This window comes from Leptonotus elevatus, chromosome 13 (assembly GCF_054856555.1).
Source record: "Leptonotus elevatus isolate MCC_2025b chromosome 13, RoL_Lele_1.0, whole genome shotgun sequence".
In the NCBI taxonomy this organism is placed as follows: Eukaryota; Metazoa; Chordata; class Actinopteri; order Syngnathiformes; family Syngnathidae; genus Leptonotus; species Leptonotus elevatus.
In genome coordinates, this window is record NC_141251.1 from 7595221 (window position 1) to 7612482 (window position 17262).

Genomic DNA, 17262 nt, shown 5'->3' on the forward strand with positions numbered 1-17262 from the left:
TGTAAATCATATACACACACATCCTCATAGCTAACACAAGCTACCCTAGATAGCTATGAGCTAAACAAGCTAGCGACATGCTAAACGGAGCAAAAAATGCCTAATAAGCAAAACGTGATGTTCCTCATGACACTACACATAGGCATTGGACTTTTAAGAAGTGATTGTCCATTACTTACAGACATGTAGTCTCCAAGGCAGAAACGTATCAAGTCGGTGTGCTCAGTATCGTCTGTGCATGTACCAAATTGAGTTGCAAACAAACTGGTCGGAAGCTTATTACACTGTATTATAACGACCACTAGGTGGTAGTAAAACACTGGATTACACCATATATATATATATATATATACATAATTATTTTATATGGGTTTATATTTATTTTATAGTTTGTATTTATATATATATATTTTATTTATATATATATATATATATATATATATATATATATATATATTTTTTTTTTAAATATATATATATATATATATATATAATATACATAATAATATATATATAGTATAATACCAAAAATAGTGTTTCCAATGTGTCTATATTGCTTGACCTCTTCATGACATGAAATTGGCATGACATGATTCTGGCCTAATTTAGCAATCAACCCCATTTGAATACCCGACGTTGCAAGTGAAACACCTTCAAAGAAGGGAGTCTACAGGAGTGACACGGCTCAGGCGGTAACATGGACATCCACCAACTCGAAGCTTGCGGATTCGATCCTGACCAGCATCTTTGAGCGAGTTATTGAACCTCCAGTTCTCCCGATGCTGCGCCAACATTAGGTAAATGAGGAGACATTTTTTGAAGTGCTTTAAAACAGTGGATGGCAGAAAAGCATTATACAAGTGAAAGCATATTTACAATACTGCACATTTTTTGGGTGAAAAATCAAAAGTCTTTATCCCAGCCAGAAGTCTCATCAGGGGTCATTTCTGTGTCGGGAGGAAAGATGTCAAAGTGACTGTGATCCATTGGGCCATTCAACTGTAGAAACAAATTGGACTGTCGGTTTGATCACTTGCACCTGAATTCGCAATTCATCCTGTTTACTGTAATACAATGCTCAAAATCTTGGTCAAAATTTTGCTTTAAAAAAGTGACCCCGAACCTAAGTTTGCATTCCATTGATATGAGATCTCAGCAAGGATGTGTCTTACAAAAGATCTCACCTCTCTCTTTAGAGGAGACAGGAGCTTGTGGCGCCTCAGTCCCTCCCAATTAAAACCCTGGAACCACCTGTAGGAATAGTTTATTATTATTTTGTACTGTATTTTGTATACAAGTCTCAACATTGTCTGCACCACTGTCATTTTTTTCCGTTTTGTTTTATATGAATGAATACATGAACGACAAGAATGGAGTTTATTATATAGGAATCTGACCGCAGAGGTGACAAATCCAGGTCCAGAAAGTAAAAACCCTGCCACACTTTGGCTTTAGCCCTTATCGCTAATTGTTTCCGCTGTCGTGCTAGCTAGCAGGTAAACGAGTACCACGGGAGCTAGCTAGCTAGCTAGCTAACACCAGGGGCTAAAGCCAAATGGTAACAGCTTGGATGTTTTAAGTGGACCTACTTGTGCTTCTTGATGTCATTGATCCCATTCTTTTTGTTCCCAATCCTCTCCACTGGGTTTAGCCTAGGCACAAAAGAGTGGAATGTACATACATTATTTACAGAGATAATTGCGCCAAACTGTATTATTTGTAAAACAAATGATCACAAGATGTTCTGAAAGACTGATGACGACATGGAAATGAGAGCGCCATTCTTGTTCCTTCACATTTCTCATCTCTTGGTAAACGAGCTCGTCTTTACCAGAGCTTCTCAATTTGGAAAAGATCGACGGTGACCCCTGCTGTACGGTGCGTCGCTGTAATAATGACGCTGAGTGTTATTACCCAATCCGGGTCCATACTTGCAGAGTCTCCTGATGAGGTCATCTGGACGCCTGCCTATTCTTTTTGGGAAGTCCACTTTCTCAATGCCACGGAGGACCATTGTGTAAATCTTTATGGGGTCTGATCCAGCAAATGGTGGACTGGAAAGAAAATATCTCGTTTGTTAATTGGAGAAATGGCTTCTTTCTGTTTAGCAGATAACATTCAAATACTTGTCCCTTTTGTTTTGGTTGTATTTTGTTAACAAGTGAGAGAGCTTGCTTAAGCAATACAGCTGCACACAGACTTTCCCAGCCATCCGCAGCCATTATGCTGAGAGGAAACCCAAAAAAAAAGATGGATGGATTAATAATTGTATTTGTTGAGATGTTGCGTAATCGTTGACTTATCACACGAGGAAATTAGTTTGATATCTGATCATATTACTACGGCAATACTCCTTCGGGTGTTTACGTCAAGCTATAGCTAATAAGACAAAGGCACGCAATCCAACACACACGACTGTTACTAGGATACAATGTTAGCACACTCAGGATAATGTGGTCATTACCATGACTCTCCCGTCTGTAAACAGAGCAGTTGACCTTATATTTGTAAATGCAGGGTCAGATCCCCTTACCCCTGGAGTAAAAAAAACAATGTTGTTCTGCTGACACGTACAGTTTAAGACTGTGGAATTTCAAAGGTCTGTAACTTCACAAAAAAAAAAAAAAACGTTAGCCAAGGCCTGAAGTCATTCAGGAACTCCTTGTGCCCATGACCTTGAACTGGAATGTGCCCTTGTAAATCACACGGACATGATCCTGTACGTCACGATAGCGGTGTACTTGAGGAGGGGGATGACGAAATCTGTTCCCTCAACACTTTCACACCCATTAAAACAATTCAGTTCATTTATAACAAGCCATTGTAGAGATGCGGCAAACGACGAGATGAGGATACGAAGGCGAGTCATGTCTCGTTTACTCTCCATGCAAAAAATGTCAACACAGCAAGCAGCTAGCAACTCTCTTATACCTATTCCTAGCTTTCATCCCTTTGAACCCAGGAACTCTTCCTTAAAAGTACACATTCCTGGTGAATGTCTCTCCTTTTGTGCATCACCATACCGATAGCCTCCCGGGGAATTAGCCTAAGCAAATGTGCATAATCAAACAAGTAAATGGAGTGCCAAGAAAAACAGTGACCGTGGTGGAGGGTGGTCCAAACAGCCAAAAAACGGCTGCGCTTAGCAAGGGTTGGTCCGGAGACAACAGAGAGGAGGTGATCGTGACGGCAGGACCAAATGCAGCGGCACATCAACGTTCATATGAGTGGTCTTGAGTCCACCTATCATGATCCACTCTGGTTTACCTCCTGTGTCCACCACAAAGCGGTGGCCCCTAATCTCCACCATCCGGAAAGGCCCTTCATCGGGGGGGGGGGGGGGGGGGGCTGCGGCGAGGTCCGATGGCCGTGGTGGTGGACAAAGACGAGCTTGGCAGACATAGGTCCGTGGGCACATGGGACTGTGGTGAATTTTCACCCTCAGACCCTCAGCACCTGCCGTACCAGAGCGCTGATGTGAACTGTGGGCCTGTCAGAGGTGAGGTAATAGACAACGACTTCTGGCAACCTGTTGGTCCTGTCCACCTAAGTGAGGAGATGAGTGAAACCGTGGGAGGGAGGCAGTGATCCCACCAGGTCCACATTCACATGGTCAAAACGTTTCTCCGGCACTAGAAATGGTGCCAACAGGGCTCTGGTATTGTGTTGAACCAGGATCCATCCCACGTCCTGACATCTTTCCTGACATCCGGCCAGACGAATTTAACACACACCAATTTAGCGGAGGACTTCACACCCAGGTGGAAAATCCCGTGGCGAGTTATGGGTCGGTGGAGACATCGCAGACGAGTTGGGCATTGACATCAGACTTTCAGCCACAGTCTGGTGCAGCTTGTATTATATTTGTGTAGTTCTAGCAGCAGCCTTCTGGTGGTTAGTTTATTAGTGCAGTTTAATTTGAATTAGGAATGTTTTGGCCACTGCAGTGGTTATCACTCCCTATAAATAAAATACTTTCCAACATTTTCGTCAAAAAACATTACTTTTCGCCCGCTTCAGCTGCACACAACATCGTGAACTACATAGACCATGATACACAACCACTCTATCACTTGAGCCATGTCACCCATTACCTACAGCACACATATTCCAGAAGGCGGAACACAAGACAATCTATTGGCTTACTTGCCAGTTAGAAGTTCAAATATCAGGATTCCTAAAGACCAGCAGTCCGCTCCAAAGTCATGGCCTTTGTTCATGATGACTTCTGGTGCCACATACTCCGGGGTTCCACAGAAAGTCCAGGTCTTCTTTCCCAGACCAATCTTTTTTGCAAAACCGAAGTCTGCCTGTGGAAACCGAAAACAGAAAGCTTGTCAGTACTGAATGTATGGAATATCGTTAACTTTTTAAAATAACAACTTACCATTTTGACGTAACCTTCTGCATCAAGTAGAAGGTTTTCGGGCTTGAGGTCTCTATATATGATGCCCATGGTGTGGAGATAATCAAAAGCCTCTAAGACACAACCTATGCAAAATCTGGCCGTGGGTTCATCAAAATAATTCCTAATGGGAAAAAAGAATCATGTTAAAGGAGTCAAATATTCATAAATGTGTGTGTGTATATATATATATATATATATATATATATATATATATATATATATATATATATATTTATTTTATATGTTTTTACTTTCTTTTTTTTGTCACTTGTTTATATGTTCAGTAAACAAACAAACAAACAAAAAATGTTTAAGCTTACAATGCTCCCGTCAACATGTGACATTGGTAACAGTTTAAGATACGGAGCGATGAATTTGACAATAACATTGTTGCGTCTCCGATTGAAAAATGAAGAGTAATTCATTCGACTCACACGTCACGCAGCACAGTCCACAGCTCGCCTCCAAGACACGCCTCCAACAACATGTAGACATGTTTATTGTCGCGAAATGTTCGAAATAACCTATCATTGATCACAAGAAAGTTGATATTTCAATTTGATACAATAACAACTTTCCATCATTTTTTTATGAATTTTCATTATTACATTTCTGACCTGAATGCACAAGAAAAAATAAATAAATCAAATCAAAACCTGAGTTAGAATAGTGTGGGAAAAGTCAAAAGGTAGACTTTGCATTTTTGGCTGAACTTATCTATCTGAAAGACTGCTTACACAAGGCTTTTGTCCTATAAAGTCATAGTCAAGATAAATTTCCGCAAAGTGGCGGGATCCCGGAGAGGGGCATTCTGCAGCACACTCCTTAGCAACTCCACGAGAAGCCAGCCTATAGAGCAACTCACAAAATGTACTCTCCTCGACTTCAAGCTATTTTTTTTTCCCATTCTAGCGGACCTACAATCCATTTCACTTGTACGTAAGTAAGGGTGCTCAAGTGAATGCTACGGATACATACAGTCACATTCAACTCGATTGTAAATATACAAAAGCTAAACATAGCTTAATGCTTAAGCCTCTTTGTAGGTTTACATACCACTGGAGTGTGTGTGTGTGTGTTTATCAACAATAACTGGGAAGGTGCTCACCTGATGATAAACGGCGAGTTGGTTTGTTGAAGGATGTTCTTCTCTGAGTAAATGTGTTCCTGCTGTCTGGTGTCAACAACATGCTTCTTCTTAATGCATTTCAGAGCAAATGTCGAGTCCTCATATTTTAGCTTCACCTGAGACACACGAATCAGGGCCAAAGAAAAATATCAAACTCTCAAACAACAGGCAGTTGCGCATACCAAAGCATGCTACAATCCTGTTAGCCTTTTTTAATGTGCAATCCCAGACAGCCGTACTGCTTTGCAACATGTAGCGGGTTCGGAAAGTATTCTGGACACTTTAAATGTTTCATTCTTTGTTTCATTGTAGACATAAAACTAATACATTTTCATTTTATTTCTCATTAATGTACACTCAACACGCCATCTTGATAGAAAAAAAACAGAAATGCATTTTTTTTGGTAACTTTATACAAAATAAAAAAAAACATGGCCATGACGTGGGTCTTTCGGTTTCTCATGCCTGCCAGTCAGACATTTCGTGTCATACTGCATGTCCGCCGCCGATCGATGAACGAGCTTGTTTAAGGGGCATCATTTTGTGATCGATCAATTTATGATCGGAAAACCTCATACTCGGAGTCCTGCAGGTTTTGGATGTTTCCCTTCTCCGACACAGCTGATATATGATCAGCTCATCAGCAAGCTCTGCATGAGCCTGATAACGATCCTGCTGATTGGAATCAGCTTGTGTTGGAAGAGGGAAACCTCCAAAACCTGCAGGACTGCGGGCCTCGAGGACCGGAGTTTGACACCTATGGCTTAAGGTGTCTTAAGATGTATTAATAACCAAAATCCAAATATCTCAAGACATTTTTGTACATCAAGACATCTTAAGACAAATTTACACGCAAACCCCTCTCCCGCTGGCCTGCGCTCATTTGCAAAATTACCAACATCGGGTCTAATCCACCTCCGCGCAAAGATACGCCACATGTTGTGCAGGATTTATGCCGATCACAAAAAACAGAGCCTCTAATTCTTACATCTTACGTCAGAAAATAACTGAGGAATAATATAAGGAATTTGTAATGAGGCGATGAGTTTGAAATCTCTGTCATTTGATGAGGCATTGCAAATAAATAATGTGTTGAGTTTACCAGCTCCACTCGGCCGAATCCTCCCATGCCCAGTGTTGCTATCACCTCCAAGTGTTGGAAAGGCTGATTATGTGCTAACGGGACAATCCTCTCCTTTAACCTTCTTAGTTCTTCGGAATCAATCTGCGGTGAATGTGGCCTGAGACAAGAATACGGCAGGTTATTTTTTTGAATGGTTTCCTGTATAGAAAGTAAAAGTAAAAGAATCCTGTGGAGGAATTCAAATATGATACGCAGTCCAGGAGCAGGAAAACACTCACAGGGCATTCCTCCTTTCATCACTCCTGGAAAGTTCTTCTACATATTCTTTCAGATAAGCCTGGAGTTCCTCATAGGTTCCCACCATCTGGTTAAAGTTGCTGGAGATAGAATAAATCTTTTTTGATTAGATTGATTATTTATTGATTGTGTGTTCAAAGATCAATTCATTTTGATCATCGGGCAGAAACATTTCAAACCAATTACCCTACTTTCCATTGTATTTTTGGAAATGGGATCAGTTTACTGCCCCCCCCCCCCAAAAAAAAAAGATAGATACAAAAAAAAACAATTTTTTTTTTATACTTGAGATGAGGTCCGCGATGGTAAAATTCTAGTGTGAAAAAAATGCGTGAAGGTTAAAGCAAGTACTCACTCTCGGTCCACAACCAGACATTGTGTGTCATTCTCATTGCAGATGATGTTGGCTGAGCGAAGATCTTCACTTGATACATGTAGTAACAAAATAGGAGGGGGAAAATGCAATTTAGAGTCATCGGATAACCTAACCTACATCTTGTGGTAGGAAGACAGCGTCGACTCACACAAGCGCACAGAGATTGATGACGATGATATTTATGCGTATTTTTCAATCACTTATGTACACGATACAAAACAAATAGTGAAGACAAAGTAAACTACAAGAGGACACTGAACGACTCACATGTCCATAGCAGGGACATCAATTATTATTTATTACAAATTAAGGAAAGAGATTTTGCGTTTTCAAGCTGGAAATCTAGTCACTATTTGAGTTCGTGTCAGCAAAAGATGCTTATTTTTTTATTGTATCATTTTATGTATTTAAGTGAAGTCTAGAAAGACTTTAAAAAAATAAATAAACAAGCAATTAGCCCTTTTATGTTAAGTGAAATCCAGAAAGACCCATAATTATTATTTTTATTTTTTATGTTCAGCCAAAAATGGCTGTCTTGATGTTATTTGTAATTAACTCATTCACTGCCATTGACGGCTATAGACGTAAAAAATTCATTTGAACTATTTCTATTAGTTAAACATTTTTTTCCACTTTTGTTAACAAGAATGTGAAAACCTAAATTTTTTTATTGTACATTTATAACTTTGAATTTGTGATTAATCGTGAGCTAAATAGTAAAGTCATGCAAATTTTAATCGCCTGACGCCCCAAATTTTTTAAAATCTTTTTTTTTTTTATCGCGTCAGGTGAATACAATTTTTCATTGTAATTAATCACATGACTTCAATAATTAACTCACGATTAATCACAAATTTTACATTTGTTCTAAATGTACAATATATTTTTTAGGTTTTCATACTCTTATTAATAAAAGTGAAAAACTAATAGAAATAGTTCAAATGAATTTTTGACGTCTATAGCCGTCAATGGCAGTGAATGAGTTAAAAACAGAACTTAATTTTGAATGGTCACTGTTAAAAATGTACTGTACTTCCAATTAAGTATTGACGAAACCAGGTGTCATTCTTACGTTAAGCATGGTTGTCGGCGTCTGTTGGATGTAACTAATAAAGTAATTTGTAATCTAACTTTTAAGATAAAGTAATCAGTAAAGTAAGAACATTTTTCAAGGTAACACTATAAACACTATACTATACTATAATCTTGACATTATTGCTTTTTCGAATCAGAGCCATTGCAATTGATCAATTTGAATGAACATTAACGGTTTTAGGGTTTTTACTTTCCGGACCTGGATTTCCCAACCCTGCAAACAGGTAATAAATATGTTATTAACATACCTGATGAGAGCTTTCTCTCCAAAGTAGTCTCCAACTCCAAGGGTCTTGATTTCCTGAGGCTCAGCAAAACCTTCTGTACTTTGTGTCACAATAACCTACAGATATCCAACACGACATTTTCCAAATCAGTATTTGTCAGCTGGTTCAACAACTAACATTCAACAATAGACGTGTGAAGATAAAATCTGTTGACCAAATGAGTCAATTACACAACCCCTGAAACATACTGACCCCGCATTGTGTGCCGTGCACGGGATGGCAAATATTGAATGTGAACGAACAAAGGCGTGTCCGGAGAAGATAAACGGATAAATCGAAAATATTTCCAACCGACAAAGTCTACCAAAGTGTGTTCTGACCATTTTGTTTAAGGAAAGTATTACTTTTAAATTAGGGATGAGTGAGTACAGCATTACCTGTTATTTGTTCAAACATCTAAATGATCTGTATTTGGCGGAGGCAGGGCTTAAAAACAGAAGTGGGCTGGATTTACCAGAAAGTGGGTGGGGCTTATATCAATACGTTTATTTTTTGTGAGTTTTTCCTTGCCCTAATGTTTTTTTTTTCTCGTTTTTTTCTCTCGTTTTTTTTTAAGAGCTCAGTATTGTTCATTCGGTAATGTCATCATCATTGCTCTCTTTTTTTTAATTTTTTTTTATTTTGTATGTGGGTGAGTATGTGTATGTGCGTGCGTGCGTGCGAGTGTGTGTGTATTCGTTAGTTCAGCAAAAACCTATTTAAAAAATCCCATACCGTTCACCTAAACCGAACACCGCCGTCAGGAGACCCGAGGAAGGACCAAAGAAAAGAAAGGAAAGTGAAATCCAGCACCGACCAGACACAGACATCAACCCCAGAAACACACTAAATTCCAACAAATGGGTTTTTAATCAGGCGATGTTGTTAAGGTTGATCAACTGTCGACCTCTGGAGACAATTTTCTCAATAAATTCGACTTGACTTGATTTAGACTTGCATATTAAGAAATGTTTTCGAGTTTTTTGAGTTCTTACTATAGATAAGAAGTTTTCTTTCATTTGAACTTATTCTATACTTTGGTTGGTGATGAAAAAAAAAATAATCTGTGACTGAATTTCCATGATCATACACTCGATGTGATAACATTTCCAGAGTTTGCGTTTGTGTTTTGAGAGTGCCTAATTTAGATTCTGATATTCAGGTTTGCATTCGTCGTAACACGTTTTAGCTTCTTGGGAGCATGCGTGTAAATGAGATGTGCAACTTACTTCTCCTTTTGCAATAATAAAGAACGTGTTCCCATCTTCACCTTCGCGAATAATGTACTCTCCCTTTTCAAAAGAGTCCTGCAAAGAGGAAACATACTTGTCCCACACTGGATGTCCCATACATTGGTTTAAAGGGAAACTTTCTGTGTGGAAATATTAAATAAATATTGGAAAGACTCACAACTTCAAGACAATCAACAATCTTGGCAAGTTTCTCTTCTGGCAGTTCTTGAAGCAGAGACACACTTTAAAAACAAGCAAACAAACAAAGATCCCCGTAAAAAAAAATCGATTCAGGACAAAAACATTTTCCATTAAATCCATTATTTAACATTGTTGGCGTTTTTTTAATTAATAACTTGTCACTTGTCATTGAATAGTACTACATACAAATACAATGCTACAATCAGTACTACTACTAAAATGAACATTGGCTCTGAAAGAGATTTTATGACATTGCCGTTTTCGGGACTAGTGCAAGTCTAGTACGAGGCGGGTTAGACTGGGTGTTGGTAATTTCACAGATGCGCGCAATCCAGCGTATTTAAAAACTTTTTGCGGGTATGAGCACAGCCAACTCCATCGGCCGGCAATCAAAGTGGCACACTCACATCTCGCATAGAGAGATTATTTTTTTTTGCCTTCTGAGTATACTTGGTATTGGAGTAATCCAAAAATAATCCAAAGTAATCAAGTTAGTTTAGCAGGAAACTTGTAACTGTAACGGAATACATTTTAAAAGTAACCTTACCAACCCTGCTTACTGTATCGGTATCGTAATATTGTATCAAGACTTTCAGTTTTAGTTTAACACAGTTATACACAACTTTAATTTTCAGTGATTCTACCATATTTGAGCCAACTCGTTTGAGAACAGGCGAGGACTCAACAGTGGCATTTTTTCCTCCGAATTAAAAATGTAAAACTGCAAAATAATCCACATAAAAAAATTGCAATCTGATAACGTGTTTTTTTTCCTGTTTTTTTTCCGGTAACTGTAATGCTTGCGTCAAACAATTATTTTTATTTTATAGTATATTTAGTTTGCGGCAACTATGACTGATGGTTGTTTTGTTTATAATCTAGTAACCCTTTTTAAAACACTACTCTTATTGTAAACTGCCCCCCCCCCCTTTTTGTATCAAATTGTCAGGATTCTTTACCTGCGCAAAAAGCTGAAATATTCTTCATTCCTGGCTTGTGCAGTCCGCATCATAATTGCCTGGAATGTCTGGCGATCCAAGGCCCATATGCGGGACTCGGTCACGGCTGTATGACAACAATTACGTTAATGACAGTGAGGCATTGAAAAAAAAAATGCTGATCATAGTCAAAGCTATTGTAGCTCACTTTATGTAATTCCCTCTTATTTGGTTGAGATAATGCGAAGAAAACATCCTTACTACTCGACCACAAAATAAAAGTACAAACCTGGGAAATGATTGGTGAGCTTTGTCAGTTTGCTCATACAATTAATTAACGCATACAATTTCTAAGTTGCTTTGAGTTGTTGATTAAAATGACATTAACATATCGGTAATTAATTAGTCACAAAAAAAAAACTTCTGTATTTTTAAACCACTAAGGCATATTAGCTTAGCTTTTCCGAGTCAGGACTCCCACGTGATTATCTGGGTATATCCCTCCATCTCTCTTCCTTGCCAACATGAGTACCACTTTGGCATGTTCTCTAGGCACTTTGATATATTTTTTTTTAACTCATTCACTCCCAGCCATTTTTGCTGAAGCAACCCCCTTCGCTCCCAGCTGTTTTACTGGATTTTGACCGATTTTGCAAGGTCCACCGAATATTTTGTTCTATTGCTATAAAAAAAATATATATATATATGGAACCTACCAAAGGCAAGATTAGAGTCTGTTCTTTCATCAGGAAAAAAGTATATTTGTTTCCGTTTAGTAAATCGCATTAGAATATAGCTAAGTTTCATCATTATTCACAAACCTGTTGAAAACAATGGGTAAAAGAGCTTTTTGCAACATGGCCCTAGTTGATCTCTTATACTCTGCTGCCACCTGATGGCCTTTTTTGTAAAAAACTACCATTGCTTTAAGCAACCTCTTCAGGTCAAAGGCTGCATTAAAGCCAATTCTGGTCCCGCAGTTTTGAGATGTTCCCGCTGGTTATATGAATCAGGTGCCCTAGTGGGCCGTTAACATCTAAAATAGAACGTGTTTATAGGTTTTTGGGAGCAAATGAGTTAATAGTGTTCTAGAGTGTTCAGAAAAGTATCGCTAAAGTCAGCAAACACAGCCTTGGCAGTAACTCACCTTTTACAGTGGCTGTTCTTTTGCAATTATACAATATTGCCAATTCTCCAAATGCTGTTCCAGGATACATCTCACCAAGCAACTTGCCACTCTGTATGACTTCCAGCAAGCCATCTGAAATGCAGAACATATACTTACAGTATTTAATTATGCTCTTGTACTGTAAATAGCAAACTACTTTTATAAATTTTATCAATTCTTCTGGTCTTTGGGCCCGCGGGCAGCATGCTTGATGACCACTTTTATACGGTGAGCAAACTGACCTGCTAAAACATAGAGGTAGTTTCCAGATTCGCCCTCCTGGATGACAAGCTGTCCTTGAGTGTACACCTTCTCATACATACTGTCAACCATCTCCCTCATGTGCTGTGGCTCCAGTCGCTTAAGGAAGTCATTATTTGTGATGGCGCCATTCATGAGCCTTTTAATTCTGAAACGGGAAGACGTTATTTAGGTAGGAATGACACTACGGAGCTAAGCCTGTTGTGATACACATATCCAAACTGGAATTGTGACACTCCAGGTAAGACAGCGATGGGCGACGAGCAGCCCGCAACCACACTCTCAGTGGCCCCGTCATTCATTTTTAAGGAAGAAAAAATATTTTCCTTTTTTCGCCCACAAACATAACAAAAAAAATCTTCAAAAACGCTGATAAACATTCAAAATACTTATTCCTCAAAATAGGGCGGTGAATGGGGAAAACAATCCTGGAAAAAAAATCACAATATGCAAATTTGTGGGTTCCAAACTGCAAATATGCAGCAACTTTAGTTGTGAGTTGCAATATCACCATTCACCACTAGATGGCAGAGCTGGCTTAGTTGCACTTACACCAGGTCTTATACTGCCCGATACTTCGAGTCGGCCTAATTTTGTTGTTGTTGCTGTTTTGGAATTTAAAAATATTTAAAAACAAACAAAACAACAACAACTTAAAAGTATAATTTAAATATAAAAATTTGGAGTGAGTTGACTTGTGAAAAAATGCACAGTGGGAGGCAGATTTGATCAAAAGCAATGGCATAATATCATATTCATTTAAAAAATAAAAAATACAATTGAGATGCACTTAAGGTGCGAGATGGCAGAATTGTGCTGCTCTCCAAGCACACGTGCATTAGTCTACAAATTAGAGCTCATAATGTTCAGACCTTTTTTTTTTGTTAAGGAAATATTTTCCATTGTTGTCATTCATATTTTGAATAATCATACCCAGTCGTGCATGTGCAATCACATTCTTATTCAGGAGATTCCCTGTGTGTGCGTGTGTGCGTGCGTGTGTGCTTTTGTTCTTTACCACATGACACAAAATTAGTACATTGAGAGTAAAATAAAGACGCTGCTAAATGAAATCAGGGTGTTTTGTGCGAGCAAAACAACGGATTTCATAATTGAAGCCGAAAATGACTCCGCTTCGGGATTCAGATCCCGTAGCCTTTTGTTCCTCTTTGTGTCTCCCTATTATCTAGCCATAACAAATGCTGCCTTTCACATCTGCATAAGCAGAGTGGGTGGGAGTGATTGCATCTTTTCATCATATTGACAATGATATTCTGTTGGGTTATTGAAATACAATATTGCCATGACCACCCGTTTTCCATCAAATGCAGAGGAAAGAGACAAATAACTTCCTAATGATGAAGTTAAAAAAAAATATGGCACCAGCAGAGAGGCCAATTCTGCCAAAATTCATTGCCATAGTTGGAGCCAAATTACGGTATATGAAAATGAAAGATAATCATTTGAATAAATGTATTCAGAGATGCAAATAAATTAAGATTAAAAAATTAAAGCATGTTTGTAATTATCACTTTTTTTTAATTATGGCATACTTTTTTTTTATATTTACAAAGTAAGAAAAAAAACAACAACCTAAAGAACACAAAAAAGTTGCTAGATATGTTGCTAGTTGCTTTTGACAACAACAAAAAAGTCGCCAAGAGTCTTTGGAAAGTCACCAGATTTAAGCGAGAAAGTCACCAAATTGGCATATCCTGTCCACTAAATTCACAAACTCGCTCTCCTAACACTTGGCGCGGCACAAAAAATGAGATGCACCCGTCTTCAGGCCGAGCGCAGTCTACTTTCTGTTACCAAATTGCCAGTTATTTTGGAGGTGCCGCCGCTGTGTCCACCAGAACACCCAAAAAGGTGCAAGATGGCAGATCCGGACGTTGACGTCACGTGTCCCAAAATGGCCGTTAGCGCAACCATTTTGGCAGCATACTATAGACCACTTTGAGTAAATGGCAAACGCCACATTTGAACAATGTGGACCAGCTGCCACAACGAGAAGAAGCAAAAAAAAAAGGATCGAGGAACCAATGCGTAGCCAATGTTGCACTTTGTACATGGTGGCTAAATCAGCAGATGCTAACTGTTAGCACACGCAAAATGTGGGGGAAATCATCTGTTTCGTTCATTAGTGCTGCTACAATTTAATAGGTATTACACAGTTGAATTTAATAACTGACCAACGCCATGAAGAAGACATTTTACGATATAAATGACGGCGGCCGCGGCCGATTTAACAGCTGCTAAGTTGCTAACGTACCACAATAACATTGCAAGACTTGCACGAAACTGCGAACGTCGATGGCATTTTTGACCGGATTGTACAAACTCGTAAAGCCTTCGAATGATCAGATTTGAAAGCACTCATCGGCAAGAGAGGAGGTCATTCCACGTCGATACTTCATCGGCAATCCAACATGTCCAACCTCGCGGTCCTCGCGCATGTATATCATGTCCTTGTCAATGCTCTTGGGCGGCGAACGCTAGCTTTAGCCTTCCTCGCCGTTCTAGTCAATTAACGCTGCGGGGGGGGGGGGGGGGGGTGTTCAGAGAAATAGTCTCTATTGTGTTGCGCCGCCATAAAAATTGAGAGCGCACGTGTACAGCCCTGCATGTTTTATACTAAACAGTGCAAATTGTGTCAACTTACTCAGAATCTTTGTGTTTGGGCTTCACCGTGGAAACGTGAGAAGGTCTAAGCCCCCCACAAAAGTTTCCAGAAGTAGGTTCAGCAGAGACACCTTCCTTGGCTTTAAGCCTTTGTCGGACCTCCACAGCGACCTTGTGGAAACGACCTTCGTTGATGACGTTGAAGCGGGGGTGACACAGTCCCGGCGGAGCACATCCCGAGCTGTTGTTGTACCCTAAAGCATCCTGTAGTTTGTCAATTTGCGAGACTTTGGCATCGAGCTCCCTTTGCAGATTCTGCAACCGAAGGTCTTGAGCTTCTAATGCTTGGTTCCTCTGTGCCAGCTCCACCTCTAGGTAGTTTATTCGCATCCTGAGATTCAGAAATTTTCGATGACTGAGTGCAATCCGCATATAGTAGCTATATTACATATCAGTTTTTGTTTTCGTTTTTGTTTTCGTTTTTGTTTCATTCTGTGCCATTACTTTTTTTGAAAGACCAATAGTTGTGTCTTTAAAAAAAAAAAAAAAGAGTCAAATTAAAAGCATTTCATTCATTTGAAAGTAATTAATGGATGTATTACAGTTTTTCTCCATTGGTTTGGCTCATTTCTTGAAACAGAAAATAAGATGGACAAATCCCCAAACCAATTTGCAAACCTTCACAACAGAATGACATTTCTCATTGATTTCATCAAATTGCAAATGTCTTGATACTTAAAATTCGACCTTTTTTATTTTATTTTATTTTCATCAAACTTACATTACACAGTGCCAGTAGCACTTAAACAGATTCCAAAGAGACCAAAACGATGCTAATAATAGTTTAAGAACAGCTTCAAATGTACTTTCCCTGTAACGACTTATGTTGTACATTATACACAAACAATATCTAACCAAATTTCTGAGACTTGACTTGACTAACCTCAAAATTTCGGTTTCCAGGCCTGGGGGGTCTGTGTGGATGGAGGCTAGGCAGGTGTTCTCCTCAGCCCGTGGGGCCTTTATTGAACCATTGCCCATGTCCAAACATTGGCCTGCCACCATAGGAAATGCTCTTCGAGCTATTTGGAAGTGTTGTCTATTTGAGAAGATGTTCTGCAACAGGACACACGCCTGATGTTGCAGTTTTTAATGCTAAAAATGCAGTATAAGCACACCCACTAGAGGGCACTCTAGAGCGGTATTTCCAATTATAGGGTTAACAATAAAATGATCTTAACACACAATGATGTAACAATATAAACATGCAAGCTATCGAACTAAAGAAGAATGTAAAATTACTATTGGTTGGACCAAAACGTTGTACCTCCGAAATAAATAAAATAATATCCACAAGTGAGGACTGGCTAATAGTAAAGATTTTTGGACAAATTTGAATTTTACCAACTTGTGGCCCAACGCCAGCAATATACAAAATGAATAAAAATACAAACGACACAAATGCTTTATTTCCTAATAAAGCATGCATTTGTCAATATAATGTATTTTAGGATATTACTCATTTCTGCACAAGTTGTCCTCTAAAATAGCATTCACAATTTAACGAATAGACAAGTGATTTCAATATTTACCTTTAAATTTTCTGTGGGGTTAAATCACATTGGTAATACGCGCTCTCTCAAGACATCTAACGTCCAGCTGCATCTTCTCTTACTGCTGCCCAAAAGCACAATGACACCATTTGCTGCAAGGGGCCGTTTTTTTTTTCATGCGTTACCAAGGGCGCGTTTGATTAAATTGGAAGTATCTGGCGGCCCCTAGTGGTCTTAAACGGTTTGACATAGTGAGCGTGTGCGTGTGTGCGTGTGTTTGCTGTGAAGGAACAGTCAGGAGCACAGTGATTTTTCACTGGTAGCTGCATGACATGGCAAACCTTCCCAGAACAGATCTAATCTGCAACTTTGTACAAGCAGCAACTCTTTTTTTTTTTGTGTTGTCACAACCAATAACTTCACTTTCCCCTGTTTCTCTCCTGTAACCTGTTGTGAAAAATACACTAACAGTTAACCAAATAGATGTATTGCTACGTTTCAGATGTGATGCCGTTTTAAAGACCCAGAGAATAGTTTCTAAATACATTATACATGTTTGAAGATAATGTCTAAAACATGTGCAAAAACTGGGAAGTATTTAGTACTCAATAGAAATCTGACCGATGACA

General features: G+C 38.9%; 1 protein-coding gene across 2 annotated transcripts; it reads right to left on the minus strand.

Moving 5' to 3' along the window:
• Positions 1 to 545: 545 nt before the first annotated feature.
• On the minus strand, positions 546 to 16757 carry prkg2l (protein kinase cGMP-dependent 2, like). 2 transcript variants are annotated; one of them, XM_086092866.1, is made up of 20 exons: positions 16673 to 16757; positions 16024 to 16196; positions 15121 to 15471; positions 12437 to 12603; positions 12174 to 12287; positions 11048 to 11153; positions 10066 to 10129; positions 9885 to 9962; positions 8638 to 8732; positions 7274 to 7342; positions 6900 to 6998; positions 6640 to 6778; positions 5517 to 5653; positions 4843 to 4932; positions 4388 to 4529; positions 4147 to 4310; positions 1932 to 2054; positions 1590 to 1652; positions 1185 to 1251; positions 546 to 999 (listed from the first exon to the last, which is right to left on the minus strand). In XM_086092866.1, the coding sequence occupies exons 2-20, from the start codon at positions 16143 to 16145 to the stop codon at positions 904 to 906; spliced, it is 2286 nt and encodes a 761-aa protein (XP_085948992.1). In that variant the 5' UTR covers positions 16146 to 16196; positions 16673 to 16757; the 3' UTR covers positions 546 to 903. The 2 variants fall into 2 exon arrangements, 1 of the variants encoding a protein (XP_085948992.1); XR_015096860.1 differs by having other exon boundaries at positions 989 to 999; positions 1915 to 2054.
• Between the last annotated feature and the right edge of the window lie 505 nt (positions 16758 to 17262).